The sequence below is a fragment of the Planococcus citri genome, chromosome 3, assembly GCF_950023065.1.
Source record: "Planococcus citri chromosome 3, ihPlaCitr1.1, whole genome shotgun sequence".
NCBI lineage: Eukaryota > Metazoa > Arthropoda > Insecta > Hemiptera > Pseudococcidae > Planococcus > Planococcus citri.
The window spans coordinates 75,057,434-75,082,058 of record NC_088679.1 but is presented as its reverse complement, the minus strand read 5'-3'; the positions used below and the strand labels follow the sequence as shown (position 1 = coordinate 75,082,058).

General features: G+C 32.9%; 3 protein-coding genes across 7 annotated transcripts in view; 1 reads left to right on the top strand and 2 right to left on the bottom strand.

The window, feature by feature from the left end:
• Positions 1-24,625, top strand: part of LOC135839250 (slit homolog 3 protein) — a 660,297-nt gene that overhangs the window by 545,892 nt on the left and 89,780 nt on the right. The gene's annotated exons all lie outside the window — the stretch shown is intronic.
• LOC135839222 (uncharacterized) lies at positions 15,980-18,180 on the bottom strand. 2 transcript variants are annotated; one of them, XM_065355152.1, is made up of 7 exons: positions 18,044-18,180; positions 17,699-17,847; positions 17,556-17,623; positions 17,117-17,152; positions 16,851-16,980; positions 16,621-16,672; positions 15,980-16,507 (listed from the first exon to the last, which is right to left on the bottom strand). In XM_065355152.1, exons 2-7 carry the CDS (start codon positions 17,820-17,822, stop codon positions 16,216-16,218), a joined length of 702 nt encoding a protein of 233 aa, XP_065211224.1. In that variant the 5' UTR covers positions 17,823-17,847; positions 18,044-18,180; the 3' UTR covers positions 15,980-16,215. The 2 variants fall into 2 exon arrangements, with proteins under 2 accessions (XP_065211224.1, XP_065211225.1); XM_065355153.1 differs by having other exon boundaries at positions 18,138-18,178.
• On the bottom strand, positions 18,589-22,888 carry LOC135839218 (uncharacterized). Of its 2 annotated transcripts, none has more exons than XM_065355145.1 (7): positions 22,763-22,888; positions 22,510-22,652; positions 22,374-22,441; positions 21,060-21,095; positions 20,810-20,939; positions 20,576-20,627; positions 18,589-20,468 (listed from the first exon to the last, which is right to left on the bottom strand). In XM_065355145.1, the coding sequence occupies exons 2-7, from the start codon at positions 22,631-22,633 to the stop codon at positions 20,177-20,179; spliced, it is 702 nt and encodes a 233-aa protein (XP_065211217.1). In that variant the 5' UTR covers positions 22,634-22,652; positions 22,763-22,888; the 3' UTR covers positions 18,589-20,176. The 2 variants fall into 2 exon arrangements, with proteins under 2 accessions (XP_065211217.1, XP_065211218.1); XM_065355146.1 differs by having other exon boundaries at positions 22,767-22,888.

Below are 24,625 nucleotides of genomic sequence, written 5' to 3'. Positions count from 1 at the left end.
ACATTAAATCAAAAGTTGAAAATTTATTTTGAGATGAGGAAGAATTTCAGATGGATCGATATTTTACCTAAAATACTAGAAGAATATAACACAAAAGATGTTCATAGAACTATTGGTATGCCACCTATTAAAGTTGATAAGGATAATGCAGAAGAAATTTTGATGAAATTTAACAAAAATAAACCCAAATGTAAATCACATCAGAAATTCAAGGAAGGAGATAGAGTTAGAATATTTGCATATAAAAAAGTTTTTGATAACAAGTACAAGAATAACTGGACTAAAGAAATTTTTGTAGTTGATGAAATATTTCACACAACTCCTGTAACTTATTCTATTAAAGATACTGATGGTGAAGAAATTGAAGGGAAATTCTATAATGAAGAACTTTTAAAATCCAAGTTTTAATAAAAAAAATTTTTCCTATTATAAATATGATACAAAATTACATTGAAAGTGAAGACTTTGTAGTCTACAGACCCTCTCCACAAGATGACATAAATAAAGGAAATAGTAAAATTCGTATAAGAACATACAATGAAGATGTCATTACCCATCCACATAGAAGTGGATTACTTGTGAAAGGAATTGTTACAGTGACTAAAAATTCTGACAAGAGTGCTGTAGCAGAACTTGATTTGAAAAAAATATCATTTGTTACTAATCCACTACCACATTTATTTTCAAAAATTGAATATTTGGAATGTGATAAAATAATAGATTCAGTTGAAGAGCCAGGTGTGGTTACTACTATGAAAGGAATTGTTTCATTTGGTTCTGATTCGATTTACAATGATGGAGGTTGGAATATCTCCTCTCCAAACTCAAATGTTCTGAACAAATCAGGGCATTTTACTTTGTATGATCCTTTAGAAACACTACTTGGTTATCATGAGGATCACAAGGATTATGTATTTCACATCCCACATGAATTAAGGTTAACAAAAACCCATCTCAATAATTATAATAATATGTTTCAAGTTGATAGTACTTTTGCAAATGAACATACTATTACTATAAAATTTACAGATGTTGCACTAATAATGTCACAGGTAAAATTGAGAAGAGAAATGGAAAACAAATGTCTAAAACAAATACTGGCTTCAAAAGATTTACCACAAATTTTTAGACATTGGGGATATGAGTTTAAAACTGGTATAACAACAAAAAAGTATACATGTGAATATACTTGTGATGGGAATCCAATATTTATTCTTATTGGGATGCAAAAAAATAGAAATGATAACATCAAAGTGGATAATAGTCAATTTGATTTATGTGGCCTTGAAAACGTTCAAGCTGTTCTCAACAATAATGAACATTATCCTAAAACTGAACTAAATATAAATAGTTCAGAAAATGATTATAATAAAATTTATCAAATGTTTAAAAATTTCAAACTAGCTTATTATGGTAATGAAGGGAAACCAATTTGTTCTATAAATGATTATGCCAACAAATATCCCATAATAGCTATTGATTGTACCTGCCAACCTGAAAGCATAAAGGAGAGTACCACAAACGTAAAATTAAAATTTAGATTCAAGGAAGCTCTTTCTGCTGATACAGTAATACACATTGTAACTATTTATAATGTTGTTTCTACTTATAACCCTTTCACAAATAGAGCTGTTGTAAATTAATCTTACATCTTTTATGAAAAAATTTTTCATAAAAAAGTTTTTTATTCACATCATTAAAGTCTGACAATATGAATATTACTTGAGTCTAAGTTACATAAAATATGTTCAATTAAGCCTTTTGAAATATTGCGATTTACTATGTCTTTAAGTTCTTTTGGTAGTTTTTCATTTTCTGAAATTGCGCACTAATTTACTTTGTCTTTGAACTCTATTATGAAATTTTCTGATAAATATTGATACCTTGAAATTCTATACCAATCTACTTTGTCTTTAAATTCTCTTATGAAATCTTCAGATAGCATCTCATGCCATGAAATTCCTCTCCAATCTACCTTGTCTTTGAATTCCCTTATGAAATCTTCTGATAGTTTTTGATTCCATGAAATCCTTTCCCAATCAACTTGATCTTTGAATTCTCTTATAAAGTTTTCTGATAGTGTTTGATGTTTTGAAATCCATTTAAAATCTACTTGATCTTTGAACTCTCTTATAAAGTTTTCTGATAGTGCTTGATTTCCTGAAATTTCACTCCAATCTACTTCATCTTTGAATTCTCTTATAAAGTTTTCTGATAGTTTTTGACGCCATGAAATCCTTTCCCAATTTACTTGATCTTTGAATTCTCTTATGAAATACTCAGATAGATCTTGATATCTTGAAATCTTTTTCCAATGTACTTGATCTTTGAATTCTCTTATAAAGTTTTCTGATAGTGTTTGATATTTTGAAATTGCACTCCAATTTACTTTGTCTTTGAATTCTCTCATGAAATTTTCTGATAGTTTTTTATATTCAGAAATTCCCTCCCAATCAACATAATCTTTTATTAATTCAAGGTGGCTCTTTTCAATAGTGTTCATTATTTATTTTATAATAGAAAGAAAAAAAAATGTCAATTTGTTTTAATCAAATGCAAAAATTTCTCTTCAATAACTACCTCCACATGTGGTGGGTGCATTAGTTAAAAGAATCAGTTTCTATGATAAAGGTGTTGGTGTTTGTGTTATCGCTTTATTAGAGATAATGTTTTCTTTAACTAGTGGTATAATGGTAATGTTGTGATGAAATTTTTGCATTTGTTTGAAATGTTTAAGTTTTGAATGAATTTTTGCATTTCATTGAAATGTTTAAGTTTTGAATGAATTTTTGCATTTGTTTGAAATGTTTAGGTTTTGAATGAATTTTTGCATTTGTTTGAAATGTTTAGGTTTTGAATGAATTTTTGCATTTGTTTGAATGAAAAGTATGTGAAAACTTATGTGAAAAATTTCACATAAACCTTCACATAGTTTTGAATCTAAAAAAGTATTGTAAGAATTCTTACTCCAGTGCCAGGAAATACATTTTATATCTACTCCTACCTACGTACTTATGATTGTGAAACTTTTTTTGTTGGTGCAAATTTTTAAAGCTGTCCCCCAACTAATGATCAAGTTGTGTTGAGAAGACCTACAAATTGAAAAAATCTGAAATGTGTGAAGTATCATAATACTTATTCAAAAAAAATCATTTCTACATAAAAAAAAAAACTTCTTTTGAACCTTCATCAACACTGTGTTGATCAGCTTGTTTATAGCTCCCTAGAATATACAAGAGATTACCAAGCTCCTCCTAAAAATCTGCTTTCTCCAATTTTGATGGGCTATAGGTCATCGTATTGTTTTATTATGGGAGCAAGGGGTAGATTTTTCTTGAATATGGGGTTATTTATTTTGAAAGATTCTGATTAAAAACGACAAATTGAAAAAAAAAATTATCAACAAATAATTCAATTTTTGATTTTTTCCAACTTTTGGGGGCTTTACATTATACAGGGTGTCCAGTGAATTGGATGGAAGTATATTTTCAGATTTGGATACAACCAGGTATCACTAAGATCGTCAAACGTTAATACACATACTATCATTTTCACCAACATAATTACTTATACTATGTAGGACTCAGATTGATTACAGCTATGATGTAATTTCATACAACACAGTTTGTAATTTGATTTTTAGGTACAATTAGGTATACAATATTAAAAATTGTTTTCTTAAGTGACATCTTAACAATAGAAATCAATGGTTCGTAGAAACCACTATGCCAAGGGCCAAGGCTCATATTCTGGTAACCATTTCGACTTGATAAAATTAGCTTTACAAAAATTGATCACGTCGTCATCTGAAATTATTTTTTCCCAATGATTTTTGAAAATTGATTTACGTAGTTACAGTGGAGTCGCGATAACTTAAACTCCGGTAACTCGAAGTGAAGTCTGTTTCCCTTCAACTTCCCATAAGACTCGATGTAAAATGCACTTATTTTTTCTCGAAATGAAAAAGTCTGATGCCTTCGATAACTCTATGTAAAATTTGCTGAAAAATATAGAAAAAGCCTCCGTAAGTCGAACGTTGTCAACGTGTTGCCTCTATGTATAACTCGAATTTCTTGTAGGAAAATCTTGAAACTTCGAATCTCATCGATGCAAACCTCTTTTAATTACACATTACACGTACTGGTTATCTGCAATAGCATTGTATGCTCTCATTCCATTCTTTAATCTTTTCTACTCATCTTGTTTCTACTTCATTCCGTTAAAATGTGGGTAAGAATTCATTAGTTGCTATATCATACACATCTGACAGCTCTAAATGAATCGCAGGAGTAATCATGCAAGTGAAAGTACAGTAAGAGCCGCTTATCATATTATACCTAATGGTTAATGTTAAAAATTGCTTAATGTTATTAAACTCATTCAATCCCAATCTTTTATATCTCAATGCATAGACATTCCATTGGTTTTGTGATTGGAGCATTGGATAATGTTACAATTTTAAACTGATTTTAATAAGTTTTTTCGCATTTTTATAAAATTTTTAAATGTTTTCAACACTTTTTCACCCAGTTTTTGCCAAATTTTTCTGAAATTTCAGAAGTTTTTTCTGATTGATTGACATCATTTTAAATCCTTTTTTGTAACTTTTTGAAGTTTCAACCTATTTTCAATACTTTTTCTCACAATTTTTGCGAAATTTTAGTTCAATGACTACATATTTAGTAAAAAAAAAACTGATCATGTTAAAATTTTGTACCAAAAAATTCACTTTTTTCAATCTGTTTGTGTTATAAGTCGCTTTATGTTATTAAATTGGGCTGGAAAAAACGTTATAAGTTATAACATTAGGTGGCTTTTACTATACAAACAAATACTTTTTTCTGGACTCCATTATCATCAACTTATAAAAAACCAAATGTGTCAATTTACCACAGCAGAAAATGGACTGCTTTGATTGATTCGCATGAAATTCTGGTAACTTACAGAGGAATTGACGGATACATACTTATGATAAGGACTACCATTATAATTTATTTGCAATTGGTACATTTTTTTTGAAGCATATAGTGTACAGGGTGCCCAGAAATATCGAGTACCCCAGAGAAAGTTTTTCATTAAAAATATAGGTTGGCAACGCGAAATAGATGCATGTGATTGGTGGAATGTTATCTCTCCAGTCCGACAACCAATCATGTGCTATCATTATTATCATTCACTGTGACCAACCAACGTATTTTAGTAGAAAACTTTTTTAGGGGTACTCGATATTTCTGGGCACCCTGTACTATGTACAGTTGATCTATATGTGCGGGAAATTTAAAGAGAGTTGAGAAAGGGAATTTTGATTCTCGAAATGAACATAATATGTAATATAGAAATTACCAAGTAATTTACCTGTTGATTAAACTGAAATATCTCCTGCCTGGTTTAAATAATACATCTTCTGGTGAGTCAAAATAATTTAAATAATATTCTTCTAAATGATAATTTTCTTCTGGATAAATTGGCTAATTGAATCAATTAATTACCGCGACGTCCGGAACCTGAAGGGGAGGCAGGCAGAAAAAGAACACAGGGCCCAATTAGTTTCATTGAAACTAAGTGAGTAAAATTTAGACTAAAAAGGCAGAGGAATTTAGTGGAAGCGTTTTTGGGTCCTAAAGCATTTTCTAAAATGGTCAGAAGGGGGATCTTAACCCAGGGAGCCGGAAAACACCTCTGGTGAATTTGAGTGCACCATCTGCACAACTGACAAGTCTATGAAATTTTACTAAAATATAATTTAATAACTCACTGTTGGTACTGTCGGCGAATCCTGATCCATTGCAGCTTCTCCTATCTCCGACATCATTGAAATTTTGAATGAATTTATTATTTTAATTACCATTAAGGTCAATTTTGAAAAAAGGAACACTGTTGCTACTAGCTAGTTTAAGATGCAAAGGGCAAATGGCTGAGTTTCAACTAAGAGGAATAGTAGTTTATTGTGGGGGCCTGAGTCATTCCCAAAGAGGATTTTTAGTGGCCATTTTAATAGTTGACCAACTCATAGGGTGAGTCACCCTTCCAAAGAGGTCACTATCTTCTGAAATCGAGGTGGAGAAATTACGGGTAATTACCACGTAATTTACCACCTCTAGATTTGGTAATTTTCAAGTGGAGCGTCAGTGTAGACACTTGAAGTCGATTTTTCGACACTATATGCCTTTCAGGATCTAGTAATTTTTTCTCAATTCTGATGAGAGTATGTGAAACATCAAAAAATTCTCAACATGAACGTTTTCAATGATTAAACGTTGGAAATATTCTTTCTCAGGAAGAAGTATGGGAATCTGCATTATGTAAGTACATATAATCGAGACATGATTCAACCAAACGCCCAGCACTATGTACCTACATGTGTATTATCTTTTGAGAATCACGAAATAAACCAAGCACATTATGTTGTGTTATATCAGAATAATTTTTGTTTTGGCCATATACAGTATGATCCACTGGTTAAAAGCTTCTTCTGTTTTGTGGATAATATTACTCTGATGAAACATTTCTCATTATAGCTTAATGTTGAATAAAGTAGATCATTAAGAGTTTTAAACTGAGTACCTACAGTCGATTTTGAATGGAAGCTGAATCACATGCTATATTATGCGAGATAAATGAGTAGGGTGTCGTTTCCGCATGTTTTGATACCGCTGAGCATAAATATGACGTCAGATCTCTCCAGAGCCCTCAGCCCCCACCTCAACTTTTACCATTTTTGAAATAAAAATACTTTGATGATATTGCTGTCGTTTTCATATGATTCGAACCCCCTGAGCACACAGATATCGCATCAGCGATCTAAAAATTTTATCACAGAGATTTCAGATCATCAAGAACAACTTCCACAGATTAGCTCTAAAACCTGAGAACAAAACAATGCTCGTTGAAAAAAACCATCGTTCCTTTTTTGAAGACAGTTTCGAGCAAACTTACAAAAATACCCCTCCTTCCACACTCCTGCGAAAACCCTCATCACTTCCACAGGTCATCATAAACCGAGTAAAATCGCAACGATAAATTGAAATTCATAACCATATAATAATACACCTTCTATAATGACATTCGAGGAATAAGAGAAATGGAGAAAAAAATCGTAAAAATGGCATTACATTTTTCCTACACCTACCTACCTACCTACCAATTGAAAAAGAAAAACCTACCAGCACGCTCGACTCGTAGACCAAGTCGCTAGTTACATTAAAATTACATCGCATCGCTCCAAGTTATATAATGAAAAATAATTCTCTAAAATTACCTCGTACTAACTTCGATAGTACGCCCATCTCGCGATGAAAGCTTTTACGATTACCACTACGTATTTGCGTAGCCCTAGCGTACCTTTACATTCGCGAACACAGAAATAAAAATGAAATATAAAAAAACGGAAAAAATGGTCGTAAAACCGCAACTGTTAATTACGTTTCGTCGTCATCGACGTCCTTCTCGAATAACAATCGAATTTCGAATCCGTTAGCCTGTTATTTTTTTCTCTCTCTAATTTGCTCGTGATTAATGGCTTCGTGTATATTCTGACCAATAGTTTTCCCCTCTCGCCTCTCGTATGGTCAACTTTTCTGTCTCTTTCTGTACACAGGTTTATCGTTAAATTATACATAGGGATGTACGAGATCCTCCTCGGGCTTTTAGGACACGACGATGCAGCGGGGATTAGTTTTCTCTGGTAATACGACGACGACACTTTTGTTAATCGAATTGCCTCGTGTGTGTGAGCTAATGTGCAAAAAGTCCTACCCGACGAATTAATCGATTTACCATTAAATGGTGATAACGCTAACGGTATTCCTATTCCACCTTTATAGGTAGGTAAAGGTTTATGCACATATAATACACGTACACAGGCTTTCCAGTAACCTTAACACCTCGTACTCGTAAAAAGTTTTTAATAAACGAGACACCTTTCCACGTCTCGTCGACTCGACGACGACGACGCTTACAGACACATAAAGGGGTACATGCGAAATACCACCGAACCCTCCCCGCCTGGTACCATTCGTGTATCTTTTTTTATAACTTCGATATAAAAAAACCCTCGACGAAATCGCATTTGTGTTTTTTTTATTCTTCGCTACCTTAACTCATTTCATTCTATAAATAAATATAGGGGTATTTCTATACATGTAGGTGTTTGTTGTGTAGTCTTTGTCGTCGTAGTTTCGAAGAAAAAGAAACCAAACCGAACGAACCGAGAGGGTATGATTTAGTCTGAGATTTCGAGTGCTATTATTTATATTCATAAAACAGCGAGAATATTGAAACTTTGCACTGTATCAGGCACCAAGACCGCGGTAAACCGAGCAAAAAAGGTAACGTGAATTTTACGAGGCGTTAATGCGAAAAAAATTAAACATTAAAAACATCTTTTGCTCGTTATATTCTGTAACGTACGTGTGTCGAGCGAGCGAGCAATTCGATTATACGGCGAAGCTTTTGCAAATTTCAAACAGCGACGATGGGAAGATACTCGTTGAACGCTAAAAATGTTTAAAATATGATGAATAAAATTGTTTCGAAGAGGGAAAAAACACGCAGAAAATTGATAAAGCGTGAAATGGGTTATTTACTTTTGTACTCGATTGCTGAAAAGAAAAATGAACGAGTGATTCTGAAAGGATTCTATTTCGAGATGACATAAGAGTGAGAAGTGGTCACGTATTTTTTGGTACCAGCTTTATTTCTGTAAAGCTTTCAGTTTTCGAGGTGTGGGTTTTTTTGAATTGAGAGAAAAGCAAAAAATTATTGTATGTTTTTGCAATATTTTTCAATCATTTTTCAAACAAGGGGCGTCTTTCGTATTGATTATGGTACTCCAGACAATATCCAACTTGACGCCACCTACCCCTCTCCCATTTCACTGTTCTTATTCTCATTTTGAGAAATCTTTATAAATGTTCCAAAAAGTTTCTTTCTAGAACGCCTCTTTTTGAAAGGTGGGGGGGGCCACTCTTATGGATCATTGTACCCCAGACAATCCCTATGCGTTTTGAAAAAATTTCAAGTAGCTGTATTTCGTGCCCCTGCAGATTGATCGATATGCAACCATTATAGTACATAACACGAGACACGACTTAACTTACCTTTCTCACCGCCAGAAACCAGACCACTCTGGATTCACCCTGTATTTTGTCCTATAGGTATGGGTTTTATGCCTTATAATGTGAGATTAGATTTACTGTATGACATATCTGATCTCTGTACTGGGAAAGTTTGAAAGTCGTAAGAGTGGGGGAAAAGATTGCATCGGATAAAGATCAAAGTTGCGGAAAGTGGTCAAATTGTGTTATCACTGTTATCAGTCAGTTATAGTTTTGATCAGTAACCACTTTCCGTAACTTTGATCTTCAAAAAGTTTTGAACGGTTGAGGCTAGAGCTTTCGGTAATAGCTTATTTTAAAGAGGATGAAATTCCGAATATTTTGGTACTTTGAAATAACTGAAAATTTTGAACATTTTTAGTTTAAAGATCACGTACGTAGTATGCAGAACTCCGTAAGGTAGAAGTATTCATAAAATCGTTATATTTACACAAAATGACGAAAATTTAACATCAATCGATACAGAATTTCATCGTCTTTAATTTGAGACCGCATAAAAGTTCACCCGAACTCGCGAACAATCGAAAAAATTGCGTTTATTACACGAAAAATTGTATGCTACTTACGGCGTTTCGTTTTCTTTTCGTTCTGGGAAGGAATACAATGGCGGTCCAGCATATTAGAATATAACTTACTGGGTCTCTTTAACGGCTGATGGAATTGGCGGTACTTTTTTACCTTCTCGGTTAATAACGCACTCCGGATTTACGTTTTTTTTCTTTAAGTATATTTCGTCCAGCAGTCTGAAATTAAGAAATTGACAAGTATGTACGTGATGAATAAATTAAAAATTGAAAGCTAATGAGAATTTCCATTTCTACATGTTCATTTTGCTAACATTTTGCCAAAGATGAAAAAGCTACTTACTCTTCGTATTCGTATGTAGCGTCTTCACCTCCGGATTCTCCAGTGCTGTTTCGGAGTTTCTTATGTTTTAAGTACTCCCGTTTTACGTGCTTCATTCGGTTATCGCATTGCGTCCCGTTTACTAGGTAGTTATTCTCACGCAAAATTTTTGAAATTTGGTCAAACATTATTGCGATAGATTTTATTTTCCCCGCTTCTTTTAAGGGCAGCTTTTCCTTATAGCAGGCAATCAGTAGTCTCGTCTCCTTATCACCCCAAAAGAATTTCTCAGTAGTACTGGATTTTGCGTCAGTTTCATCATTAAGCCGATCGCTGACCTTTGCAGAACTTTCAGGACGATTACCGATATCCGCAAGGACAACTGAACGCTGTTGCTGGGGTTGCTGTACAAATTGAATCGCTGGTTTAATATTAGAGGTACCGGTTGGTATTGAAGCGAGAATAGATTGAACTGGGACGGATTTCAACAAATTTGGTAAAACATTTAATCTTACAATTTTTCCATCTGAAAACAAACGATTCCAATGAAATGAAAAATGAAAAGCACATGTGTTGCGCAAACACGTGAGATTACGCAAAGTAATGATTAGAGCTCGGATTTTTATGCACTTAAAAAATCAGTTTATGCGCATAACATATGCATTTATTGTGATCAAATTATGACAAAATATGCCCTTATCCATCAGAATATGCACTTTTATGCAATATCAATATGGGTATCTACAGAAAGGATTTTTCATTTTAAAGGTACAGGGAAGGCTAGAAAATTAAGAAATTCAAAAAAAGAGATTTAAGTCTTCAATTTTACTTTAAATAATCAATTTTAAGTTAACATACAAATCGCCTCAAACGTGGTGAAAAAAATTTCAAAAATCGTTTTTTCAATTTTTTTCCCAGTTTTTCTATTTTTAATGAAAATTTTACTAAAAAAGGATTTTTTGGTCAAAATTTTGAAAATATGACTGAAAAATGGAAAAAACGGCCAAAATATGACTAATATGCGCTTAAAATGTGTAAAATATGCATTTTTATGCATTTGTGCCCAAAATATGCAAAGTATGCGCTAACAAGTTGGGCTCATTTTACTCAGAATTGTATGATTCACAAAAATCCATAGGATATGCGCGATGTTCTGCGATGAATGAAAATATGACAAATCATAAAAATCCGAGCTCTAGTAATGATGAATATGTCGGTATTAATTCAAAATTCCACTTACCAGGGAGTTTATACGTCATCATTTTCCCCAAATTAGGGTTCGAAATAGGGTTCGACATCTTTAAATTATTTTCCAATTCAAACTCAATCTTTAAATTTATATTTTTCAAACTCAACGTGACTGAGAAAAATTTTTATATCTTATGATAACATACACTACACTGCTCTCACCGACTTTGAAATCAGTGTAAAAAGTGTATACACTTTTGTACACCACAGAGTACACCGAAACAAAACGAATAAAAACGGAGTGTACACCAAGTGACCTTGAGCAAAACGAATAGCGTGCACTACACTAGTGTAAATAGTGTGCCTAAACGAATATCCCTAATGCGCTACTAGTTATAACATGAACCGGTGCAACATTTTTTCAACTCGCTACCCACTACTAGCGAGAATCGAGAATTTACAATATGGGTACAGTAGTTACCCGCTGTCAGTGAGTACCATTTTCAGCTCTAATACTTACCTAAACTAGTTGATGATTATTATGTATTTTCGATTAGAATAGAATGGTCGTTTTCGCTTTCGCGCATTGGAGTAGATTTTTACAAGTTCTGTAATGATTTATTGTAATATTTCAATGAGATTATGATGGGTTAATTTGAACTGAATTTTCAAGTTATTCATTTCGCAAATTATGAATTCTCAGTTTTAATTGTAATGATATAAATATGGCTAACCGGATATAGGGGTTTTAGAGGATGGTTTTGTCAGATATAATACAAGGTAAAGGTGTAAGGTCTTGATGATAGAATATACTCCTAGGAATATTTCTATTACCGTATACCAAGTGCCCAACTAGCTCAAAGGGGGTTGTAGGTAGTACTCTATACCATTACATAACTAAATATACCATCTAAGAACACATGTCGGATGCAATTACTGATATACTTAGCTGATAAATTACACTCCTTATGGTAATACTTAGACTATATAATACGAGAAGTATACTTAGTCTCAGCTTGGTTAGTTGAGATGAACTAAAGATGAATCAATAACTAATAATAGAGATAATTGAATCACTTACTTATAGATTAATCACTTATAATTAATACATAACAATACACTGAACTGTCACATACTATTTTCCCTGTAGGGATATTCGTTTAGGCACACTTTTTACACTAGTGTAGTGCACTCTATTCGTTTTGCTCAAGGTCACTTGGTGTATACACCAATTTTTATTCGTTTTGTTCCAGTGTAAGGCTTGGTGTAAAAAGTGTATACACTTTTTGCACCCATTTCAAAGTCGGTGTAAGCAGTGTAGTGTAAGAAGAGTATGATATCAATTTTATAAAATCATTTTGTTATCAATTATTCTATCATGGAGAATGAATATTTTAGTTCTTTTATTAAGATATGTTTTATTTTTTATAAAAATTGAGTTTTATGTGATGACATCGCACCTCGGGAGTAATAAGGTCACATCTCAAAAAAGTGAAATTTTACAGGAGAGTGATTTTCTTTTTTTTAAAAACTTGATTCATTATTTTCATCAACTTATAATCAATTGTGAGGAATGAATAGCATGTCATTTTGAAGATTGGGTACCCTACCTTCATTTAGCAAAAGAATATTTTGAAAAATAAACTCTTAAAGAGGAAATATTTCAATGTTTGGAAAACATTTTGAGTTATAACCTTTCATAAAAAGTGATCTGGAGGCGGAAAAAAGCGTCCAAAAAAAAATTCATGTTATCAAAATTGTAGAGAATTAAATTTCCAATCGACATAATGTCGTTAGTTTTTTTCTAGAGTGCTTAGTTTTTGAGTTTTTCTCAAAAAACTAAAATTTCAATATATATGCAAATTAACTTTCCTGAAAAATGTTCTATTTTAAAAATTTTTTGTTTTGGAACAAACCTACCAAAAATACACTCCTTGTGATTATTTTACATCTTGAAAACGTTCAAAACTATCAAAACTGTTTTCTGACACTTTGTATGTGCGAATTTTACTCAAAGAAAGAGGAGTTTTTTGAGATGTGACCTTATAACTCCAAACAACGTGCAATGTTGTAGAAATTTTGAGTTAGGCCCTTTGCATTTTTTACATGATCTAAGCAGCATACCCGACTCAAAGTGCTATTCTTGGTTGCAGGGGGTCATGCAAACCCCAAAAATGCAAAAACATCAAAATCAATTTTTTTTGAGATGTGACCTTATTACTCCCGAGGTGCGACATGTGGTGTATGGTTTACACCAAATACACCAAAGTGCAGATTCTGATTTTACACCTGGTGTAAATTTCGTGTAGTGCATTACACTAGTGTACACTAGTGTAAAAAGTGTATGCCTAAACGAAAACGACTTGTATGAGGGTTACTTTAACCAAATAATATACATTAGCCTTTGGATAAGGTGTATAAGACAAAGCACTGTGGTGAACTTGAACGTGCCTGTTTAACTGGGTGGTGATGACGCGTCGACTATGAAAACTGCACTACTTGCTCTGACACTCCTCCCATGGCGCATCAGCCTGCTCCAAAAGAGCAAGTATAGTGTTACCAACTGTATCTACGCAAGGGTAGTAGGGTATAGACACTAGGCATAGTTGTACAATTGTACATCACATAATTATTCGAATATGAGTGATAAAATGGAGTAAATCGTGGTAGAGTCTGGTATGCTGGCCCAGAGATGACTTGTTCATCTTCTGTGGCATAATGGTGTGAATTACTCTTCCTCAATAAGAGTTTGGGTCTATAATATAGTTGAGGTAAATGACTGGTGTCTCAAATATTTTATGATATAGGTATGTAGGTCAAGGTAAAGATCTGAATAAAGGTGCGTTTATGATTGTCCGTAACTCTTACGGCCTGTTACAGAAAAGTAAAAATTTTTTTACTTTTCTGTAATTTTCTTTGTTCTTTTCTGTAAAACAAAAAGTTACGGTTACGGACAACGTGAACTACGCCATAAGAATTCTTGTATTTTACTTTTCCGTAACAGACTGTAACTTTTATTAGGGTTAGTTACAGACAATCATGAACGCACCTTTAATAAATAATATAATTCATGTAAGGTAAAGTGGGGTAATTCCGATGGCAAAATTCAAAATTTTAGCAATTTCTCATTTTTTGGATTTCCTGTACATTTTGGGGCAAAAATGATGTAACAACTTTATTCCAGCGTCCTTCAGCTACACATTGACTATATTGAAGAGTGATTTGTGTGAAGGCTTCATACATATAATTGAAAAAACATTTTGGAAGGTTGAGTTATCAGAATTACCCTAAAAATGGGGTAATTCTGATAATGAGTTTTATAAGGAAAGGAATTCTCCCAAGGTAATTCCGAGCCAGTAATGTTGAAATATACCATTTATTGCATATTTAGGTTTTTATTTCATGTAAATTGAATCATTAGAACAAAAATTTAATTTTTTTTACAAATATGCATTTTTGAGGCATAATTTTTGAAAACTAGACCAACTAGAGAAAAATGCCCCGTTTTGAGGATTTTCTTTGATAATTTCGACCCCCTAAAACTATAATACATCAAAACAGAGAAAAAAACATTGCAGGACAATTTTGCTGGGGCTATCGGAATTACCCCGCAGCATGAAAAATGATCGACATGTTTAATCATTCAATGCCACCAAACAAATAATTATAAAAGCAAAATCAAAAGAGGTACTGACACTTTAACATGTATTCATCAAATATCAGCTTCTAAACAGAATTTTTCAACAAGTTTTGAACGATAAAAATGAGTTTCAAAAGTGCACTGTTTTTTGCGGCAAAGGATTTGGGCATTCAGATTTTGAACACTGCACAGACTTGACAAAACAGAGCAGATGAACCATCTGATCATTAATGGGTGTAGGTTAGCACTAAAACTACCTACTTTCTTCATCATTTGTGCCAAAATGTTTTTTGCAACAAAGCTAGGGCTTGCTATCGGAATTACCCCACTTTACCTTATGAATTTCTCCAATTAGAATTTTATAATCAAAGTGATCAATGAATTGATCGAGTGATTTAGAATACTCAATTTACCATCTTAATTTTATAATTAGTGTTTCTTTTTGTTATCAATTAGAATTTCGTAAACTCTCAAAAAGGGATATATTCCCAACCTTTTATTTTTCGATTAGATAGGTTTATACCTATCTCTGCAAATATTCCCCAGATTATCGAATATGGGAAACGAGTTCTCTTTGATAAATTAATATTATGTGGTTAGGCAGGTTCCTATCTAAATTCCTGTAACGATCCTGCTTCCCTGAAATTCCCATGTGTTTCTTATTTTGTTACCTATCCTATTCCTACACGTCAAATCTAATTAAAAAAAAACCTTCTGTATTTCCTACTATCAAAACCTATACCACAATATCAGATACATACTCTTATGTAGTTTAAACTGAATCGTGTAACTTTTGCAAGATTTCATTCCATTTGATCTATTTTTCATAATCGTCAACACTTTTTCTGTACCTACTTTCAGATTTGTTTTGCAGAAGTATTCTGGTATTTGGTAATGTTTTGCCAACTTTTATCAATTTCTGACTGTTTACTTGGAATTTGAAGAAATTTTGAAACAATTTTCGCGAAGTTTTGCTCAATTTGACCATTTCCTCGTGAATTTTGAGATGAATTTTGGTGATTCTAATCCTTTCGTGTTTGAGTTAGGTATTTAAATACTTGAGGTAATTCTTACGTGTGGTTACACTTTGTTTTGATGTATGTACCTATTGTGTAATTGTGATAAGTTGTTCGCAATATTCCGCACTTTTTCTTTGATTCTCAAGGGAAGTTTATTTGATAAAAATCGAGACAAGTAAAGTGTTTTTTAATTATTGATGTTTTTTTGCTTAGGTACCTGTTATGGTTGAATACCTACTCGATGCTTACTTGCTTAGAATTCTAAATGAATGAGGGAATAATCTTATCTCCAAGAAAAGTTACGAATCGTAGTTTGTAGACTTCATGTACATAAATATAAAATAGGTAACTAGTTGTACAAGTTTTTTGAATCCAAGTGAAAACTATATCAACTTGCAATTGGTCATTAAGGTGGACACTCTATGGTCTCGGGTTTGTGTGATATCGCAAAGGCGCCTGGTTGCATGATTTTCATAGATTTTGCCACTTTGCAAAATGGTGTGGTGGAGGTATCGCCCTTCATTGTCTCCCATGTCGCTTCGTTATTGATCAAACCATCAAAAAATCCGAAGTACTGTCTAAGTTGTTTAGAAGTTTCTCGACCGACACTATTTCCGCTCTCTACTGTGTTGAAAGTTCTATCTTTGATATGGGTAACGTTTTCTATGCTTCTAGCCATTCGCAACGTTATAATAGTCCTGAAACGTGTAGGTAAGGTGTAAAGCATATTTAATGAACTGCAAAATCCCTATGATAGGTACAAATATATTTTCTGAATACTAAGAATGAAAAATTTTTTATCTCAACGTACAGATGGATCTGGTGATAAATTGTGAATGCTCTTTCGCATTTGTCATTGAAACCTGAGTGCATAGAAAAAACATTATTGTAAGTATAAGCATACATAATTATGTTTGTGATGAAAAATTTAAAACTGTGTGAATATTTTGATGTAAAGAAATTATTATGGTGATAATGAAACTTCATAATGATGCGTTTTTAATAAACTTATTTTATCAATGAAAATACTAGAGCCCATACTTTTGACTGATCTGGCGATTTGGAATATTTGGGACATCAGTACATCAACGTATTTTGCGATATCTGGGTAACTGTTAAGAAGGTCTTTGATATATTTTGAACCGTGGCGTAGGTTGCCGTTATCGTCGAACTAGACGTTGAAAAAAATCAAAAAAATCAAAAAGAAAACATACGTAGGCTGTAGATACCTATGATTATTTTTCAGATGGCAAATCATAATGTTGAATAATATGATACGTACATATTATGTTCGTAATCGTACTTACGTAGTTATCTTTCTGCAAAATGCAGTGCAGAAAACACTGTAAAATAAATTGATAAGAAATTAGTATAACATTTGAAAGAAAATTTGGATTTTTGATATACATGAATGAAGATGTCTTTTTGTACTCTCAATAAGGTACCTATACCTACTACCTGTACCTACCAAGAACAATCGAATCGATCAAGTTTTTGTTTCAATTTGAATAGGTACTTACGATTATAGGTTAAGTGTTGGTATTTTTAAATTGAATCAACATTGAAAAATTAGGTATATCTAGGCCTATGAAAAGGTGGAATTTCTGTTTCAAAAATTGTATGGATGAGGGTTGCTTTTTCAAAATATTTTGATTATATACAAAATTGATTCGAGTTTAAATATATTATAGGTACCTACATAATTATGTACCTATGTATCAAGAAAGAATAAAAAAGTGGAAATACTTTTTCTTCGTAGGTGAGTTGAACGCCTACACCACCATATATGGAAGTCCAAATTTTATAATCAGGATCTAATTAGGTGAAACAAATATCGTATAATAAATTAATAACATTGATTTTATTATCTGGACTCCGAAAAAGCTCACCTTGCTTAAATGTATAGGCTGCTTTGCATTTTTGAAACGTTTCTTTTGATGGCGAGTAACCTGGAGCAGCTCTAGCACAAGCCAACGAAATAATGAACACCAAAACAACCGACAAAGATTTCATAATGGTAATGATGACGAAAATTGAACTGGAAAGCAGAAGAATCGAGAGACATTTTGATGTAAATATCGTATTTAAGGAGCGGCTATACTGAACTTGACCGTAAATTTATTCCCGTAAAACATAAGATTGGCTTATTCACGTTTAAGTTCAGTATAAACCATGTATAAACACAGTATAAACCAATCTTATGTTTCAAGTTACGGGAATAAGTTTACGGTTACCTATGTAAGTTCAGTATAGCCGCTCCTTTATGTAGAAAATTCGAGGTTCTGTGAGAAACACAACGACTCTCAGTTCAACTACTGTTACACGTACTTGCTGTATGTGTGATTAAATTCAATTCAAGTAGGTGCATATTGCATACATTGTGCAAATGAAATTTCAAGTGATTGTTATTAAAATTATATAATTAATTTTCAAGGTTCGACTGAGTAGCGATCTATAAGCTATTATTTTGACGACTTCAATTTATTTTTGGTCAATTATACCAATCGCAATAGTCATATCTGTAATTGAGTATAGCATATTTGATGTGGATACCTTATTTTGAAAAACATTTTCAGAAACAAGATTAGTACCCTACCTAATACGAGTACTTGGTAGAAATAATGCACCACCTGTGATATAGGTCTATATTACATAGGTATTTTCTTCCAATTGAATAAAATCGATGCTAGAGTGCGTTACTTGATTCAAGATTCGTGCTGGTTATTGGAACTTTTGAATCTTGGTTCAAGTAACTTATGAGTAAATAAATACACATACGCACATATTAATCACTTGTATTACACAAAGTAGAAAATACAATGTAATAACGAGTTATCACAAGGAAAAAGACTTTACACAACTGAAACTTAATCGAAATAAAGAATTAAATAAGATTGAAAAACCATTTTAACTGAAGACCTGAGCTCCCAAGAATTTACTGGTACTATCAACATGTCAGCTCGCGACTCTTGTCATTGTAGAACTGCGACCAGTCTGGGTAGTTGATTTGGCTACTTAACCAAAAGAATACCTTGACCACGCCTATTGTTACCTAATTGGTAAAGGGTTGTCATTCGCGGCCCAAAAGTCAGTATCCCGATTTTCATGTTTTAGTTTTTCTTTAAAAAATCAAAAACTAAGCATCCTAGAAAAAAACTAACGACATCATGTCGATTCGAAATCAAATTCTCTACACCTTTGTTTTCGTGAATTTTTTTTGGACGCTTCCTTTCGCCTCCAGATTGATTTTTGTGGCTTGATGAGTTTCATGAAGAAAATTTCAAAAGTTCATTTCTAAGAGTTTTAGTTTTTCTTTGAAAAATCAAAAACTAAGCATCCTAGAAAAAAACTAACGACATTATGTCGATTAGAAATTTAATTCTCTACAACTTTGTTCTCATGAAATTTTTTTTGGACGCTTCCTTTCGCCTCCAGATCAATTTTTATGAAGCTCAGTTGGCAAATTTTTCAAAATTTTTAGTTTTTTGCAAAAAAAATCAAAAACTAAGCATCCTAGAAAAAAATTAACGACACTATGTCGATTGGAAATTTAATTCTCTACAATTTTCCTTCATATAATTTTTTCGTAGGATGCTTCTTTTCATCTCCAGATCAATTTTAATGAAACTTAGCTTGCAAATTTTTCGAAAATTTCAGTTTTTTGTAAAAAAAATCAAAAACCAAGCATCCTAGAAAAAAACTAACGATATTATGTCGATTGGAAATTTGATTCTCTACAACTTTGTTACCATGAAATTTTTTTTGGACGCTTCTTTTTACCTCCAGATCGATTTTAATGAAACTCAGTTTGCAAATTTTTCGAAAGTTCATCTTTAAAAGTTTTAGACCATTGGTTTTTTGACAAAATAATGGTCAAATAAGAACATGAATCCTGAATTCGGTTTCTACAGGTCAAGTCACCCCCATCTAGACACTTTTCGCGATAATTTTGGGTGAAATTTGAAGCATTCAAATTGTTTACCTACCTACTAGTAAAAGACTCATTTCACAAACAACCTGAGTATCACATCTGCGAGTAGGTTTGATGTGATGTGATCGTGAAGAACGAATAACATTCAAATGGTAACGAACGATTCTAGCCTGCATTGAAGCAGGAGGTGCTCAATTTGAGCACCTTTTGTGATTGTTCATTTCTTTTTTACCATTGTTTTACCATATTGTTATAATTTTTTTTAAATTTTAGATTAAGTCATTTTTGAAAGTTTGATATGATTAAATGTACAATAGATATGCCAAATGCCAACTTGTTTGCTAATTTCTCGAACGTCATGATGTAGGTTAGGTATATAAAAGTTTTTAAATTCTAGTGAAAATTTCTGTATCAACGTTCAATTTATTATATTAGGTCAACAATTAATGGTCGGTGGTGTATGCGTCATCGCATAGTAGTTTGGCCCCAGAGTTATCATAGATTTTGCCACTTTGCAAAATGGCGTAGTGGAGACTTTACCCTTCATGCTCCCCCATGTCGCTTCGTCGTTGATCAAAGCATCAAAAAATTTTAAATTTTGTTCAAGTTGTTGAGAAGTTTGTTGATCAATGTTTTCTCTGCTCTCTATTGCGTTGATACTCGTAGTTTCATCTTTGATATGGGTAACGTTTTCTATGCTTCTAGCAATTCGTAACGTGAAAACAGTTCTGAAAAGTGTAGGTAAAGTTTAAGGCATAGAATGTAATAACCTGTAAAATTTTAATATTTTTTTTCATCAGAATGAACGTTAGAATGTTCATCTTAACATACTTACAGAGTGATTTGGTGATGAATCACGAAAGCTCTTTCGCATTTGTCATCAAAACCTGGATGCATAGAACAAAAATTAATATACCTATACGTTTGTGATGTGAGAAATTTAAAATTGTGTGAACTGTTTTGGTGTAGGTAAGAAATTATTGTGGTGATGAAATTTCACAATGATGTGTTTTTAATACACTATACTAATTGCAATTCGATCAGTGAAAATATTGAAGCCTATACTTACTTTTTGCTGATCTGGCGATTTGGAATATTTGAGCCATTAGTACATCCCTGTATTTTGCGATATCTGGGTAAGCACTGAGAAGTTTTCTGACATATGCTGAACCGTTCCTTAGGTTACCGTTATCGTCGAACTAGATTTTGACAAAAAAAAATCAAGAAAAGGAGAAAAACACGGGCTACAAGCAGGAATTTTTTTTAAACAGCAGATCAGAATGTTGAATACATAAATGATACGTAATGTTTGTACTTACAACGTCATATTTGCGAAAGAGGCAAAGCAAAAAGCACTGTAAGTTAAATTGATAAAAAATCAGTACAACACTTGAAGAAAAATAGGATTTTTAAGAAGGTAAGTACATTAATACGCGGAGATACTCTCACGCTCTTGAATTGCTGGTACCGAAGATCAATTATAATTTTGTATATTAAATTATAGTGTTTGCATCAAAACACATTCCAATCGGTTTATTTTGTAAATTTTTACGAGATTTAAAGCATCAGAGAACTTCTGTTCCAGATTGAAAGCTTACAAGTGGGTCATTCCATGTCAATTCGATCAAGAAGTGGTAAGTGGGGTCGGCGATTTTATTTAAATTTTTCCGGTGGAAAGACCTTTTTCGAACGGATGGCCAATGGCGCAAATCGCAGCCTTCTAGCGCTGACTCCTATTTTTACGTACGCGTTGAAAAAGTTGAAACCCTGCTTTCACTCAATGAAATAAACTCATCACAAAAAAATAAAAATTCGAAAAAATTCAATTTCCAATTATTCCATACATTGAAATAGTTTGAAATTTGTTCAGTTGTCTCATTTTGATCTTTTTCATACGTACCTATTTCACGAAAAAGTTTATAAAAATTACACTCATAGCAAGAAAATTAAAATTCGGTAATTTTTTCAACGGGTACGTAAAAGTAGGGGTCAAATGGGTCAACTTCATCAATCAAAACTTTTTTTCATGTTTCAAATTAAAAAATCGCATTTTTTTGCAAACTTTTGATTTTTTAAATCGACTTTACGAAATAACACCGTTCCAATTTTTTAACGTATTGTTCAGCGTGAAAATTTGTCCATAATACGTACATTTTTTCAGAGTTTTTGATTGTCGGAACGATATTAAAATTAGTTTTGAAACTTTTCGAGCTAATTTTTGTGCGAAAAAAAGTGGCAACACTGATTTTTAAGATGATCACCGAGAAGCCTTTCGAAACCCCTAACTGTTGAAAAAAGTTCCATTTTGGTAGGTATCGCGGTTATCGAGTATTCCACTGCTGAAACTGCTGAAACGGATGATATTTCAAGTTCACTGAAAACTTTGACACCCCCTAGCAGCCTTTAAAAAAGAGCTAGACGGCTGCGATTTGCGCCATTGGCCATCCCTTCGAAAGGTCTTTCCTCCGGAAAATTTTTAAAAAATCGTTGCCCCCCCCTTACCACTTCTTGGTCGAATTGACGTGTAATGACCCAAGTACCTAGGTTAGGTGATGGTATTTTTAAATTGACTCAACATTAAAAAATGATAATATAAAAACGTGAGATTCCAGGTAGAATTTTAAAAAACATACTTTTTCTGCGGCGCTGAGTTGAACGCCTACACCACGAGATATTGATAGCCAAATTGTTAGATGAGAATCTAATTAGGTGAAACAAAATGTCATATAATTGCTTCGATTTTAATATGTATACTCAGGAAAAGCTCACATTGCTGAACTGGATAAGTTGCGTTGCATTCTTGAAGTAGTTTTTCCGAATGCTGCAAAGCTGGATCAGCTTGAGCACAAGCTAACGAAATGGCGAACACCAAAACAACCGACAAAAATTTCATAATGGTGACGCAAATTCAGCTGAGGAGCAGAAGAATTGAAAGGCATTTTGATTAAAAGATTCATGTAACGAATTCGAGATTCTCTGATGAGTACGCGTATTGTAAGTCGAGCAGTTCACGTATACTTACTTACTTGAGGGGATAAATTTACACCAAGTTCTTCAACTAATAGGTATTATACCAAATACGACGTCTTATATGTACTACGACTCTCAGTTTTAACATTTTTAAGTACTTGCTGTAAGTGAATAAATTCTATTCAATTAAGTACATAGATTGTTCGAATAAAACTTCAAGCGACAGTTATTAAAATTATATAATTAATTTTCAAGGCGGAACTAACCAGCAATCTATAAGCTATTATTTTGTCAACGACTCCAATTTATTTTTGGTTTATTGTACCAATCGCAATGGTCATATCACTGTAATTGAGTAGGTATAGCATATTTGATGTGGAAATGTGTATTATTGTAAGCAAAAAAACGAAGTACTAGGTAGGTAAGTACATGTGCTCAAATTAAAAAGGATTTAAAATACTTGAAATTAAAATAAATAAGAATGAATCAAACTATATTACAGAAATGGAATAAAATAAAACTACGAGTATATTAGAAAAATGTAGTACTATTAAAATGAAGTAAAAATGAAATCTAATGATGTGAATTAAAATTGGATTGAAAAATAAATAACTTGAATCGAATTCAAAATGAATTCGTTATGTAAATTCGATTGATTTGAATTCAAAAAATATATCAACAGTTCAACACATTGCTGTATGTTACCGATTAGAAAATAGCAAATTTTCAAGCGAGGGATTAGCAATTTTTGAAGGATAATCAATTGGAAGTAGAATTACCAGGGTGTCCATTAGGGGGGGGGGGGGGGTCGATAAAATACGTATATCTCGAAATTTTCTGAAATTCACATCGTATAAGTATGTGATTCCTTTTGAGTTGAAACCAGTGCAAACATTTTTTTAGCCCTTCATGACACCATAGAGCTGAGCCATGGTGCCTCAAAGTAAGATCATTTTAGCTCAAAATTCACATTTTTCAGATTAAAATAAGCTTCAAAATCGATTTTTTTAGCCTTAGCACTCAATTGGTACATTTTGAGATGCTGAATCTTCCTATGGAGTTCGTTTGTGAATGAGTGCCAATCGTTTTGTATTTCGTTTGTGCGGTATGTTCGATGCACGTTCCCCTACAAGGGCTGGGGATACGCTAATAAGGCGAAAACATAGAAAGGACTTGAGAAAAATGAAAATTATGCAGATTGTTTGCGCTTTTGATTCCGTAAGGATTGTGCAGTGTGCACTCATTAAATTGACCCCTCTCGTTCGTTTGGTTATTTTCTAATTATAAGGTACGTATGTAGTTGAGTGAGTGCATACGAGCATCAAGCTTTTCTGTCAGCCTTGTGGCAATTATCCTTAAATAGTTTGTTCATATTAGAAAGTAGGCTTATTTTACATCAGCTTTGTCCCCTTTTTTATGAATCAAAACTACTTCAGCATCATTCCATTCATCCGGGATTTTTCCTTCTAGGCTCTGATTAAATCGCACTGCCAGGTATTCGTTTATTTCATCTCCACCCAGTTTTATAATTTCTGTTATAACTCCATATTTTCCTGGTGATTTATTGTTTTTCATTTGCTTTAGATTCTTCTTTATCTCTTGTATTGTGATTGGTGGGACTGAGGGGGTGGATGGTATTTGGGAGTGTTGAGGCTGCAGAGTGTCATCATATAGTTTCCTATAGAATGTGGATGGAAGCCCTAAATCTGGGAAAACCCCAAAAAATATTTTTACACAGCCCCAAAAAAAACAGATTTTTCTCATAAAAATAAAGTTTCACTTTTGGAATCTCATATTTTCTGGTTTCTGCCTCGTTGGGCTCAAGTCGATTGTATGTAGTATTTATTCCAGAATTTAAATTTTTTTAAAATCATGTTCCAATTTAAAAAAGGCAAAGCTGAAAAAATGCACTTAT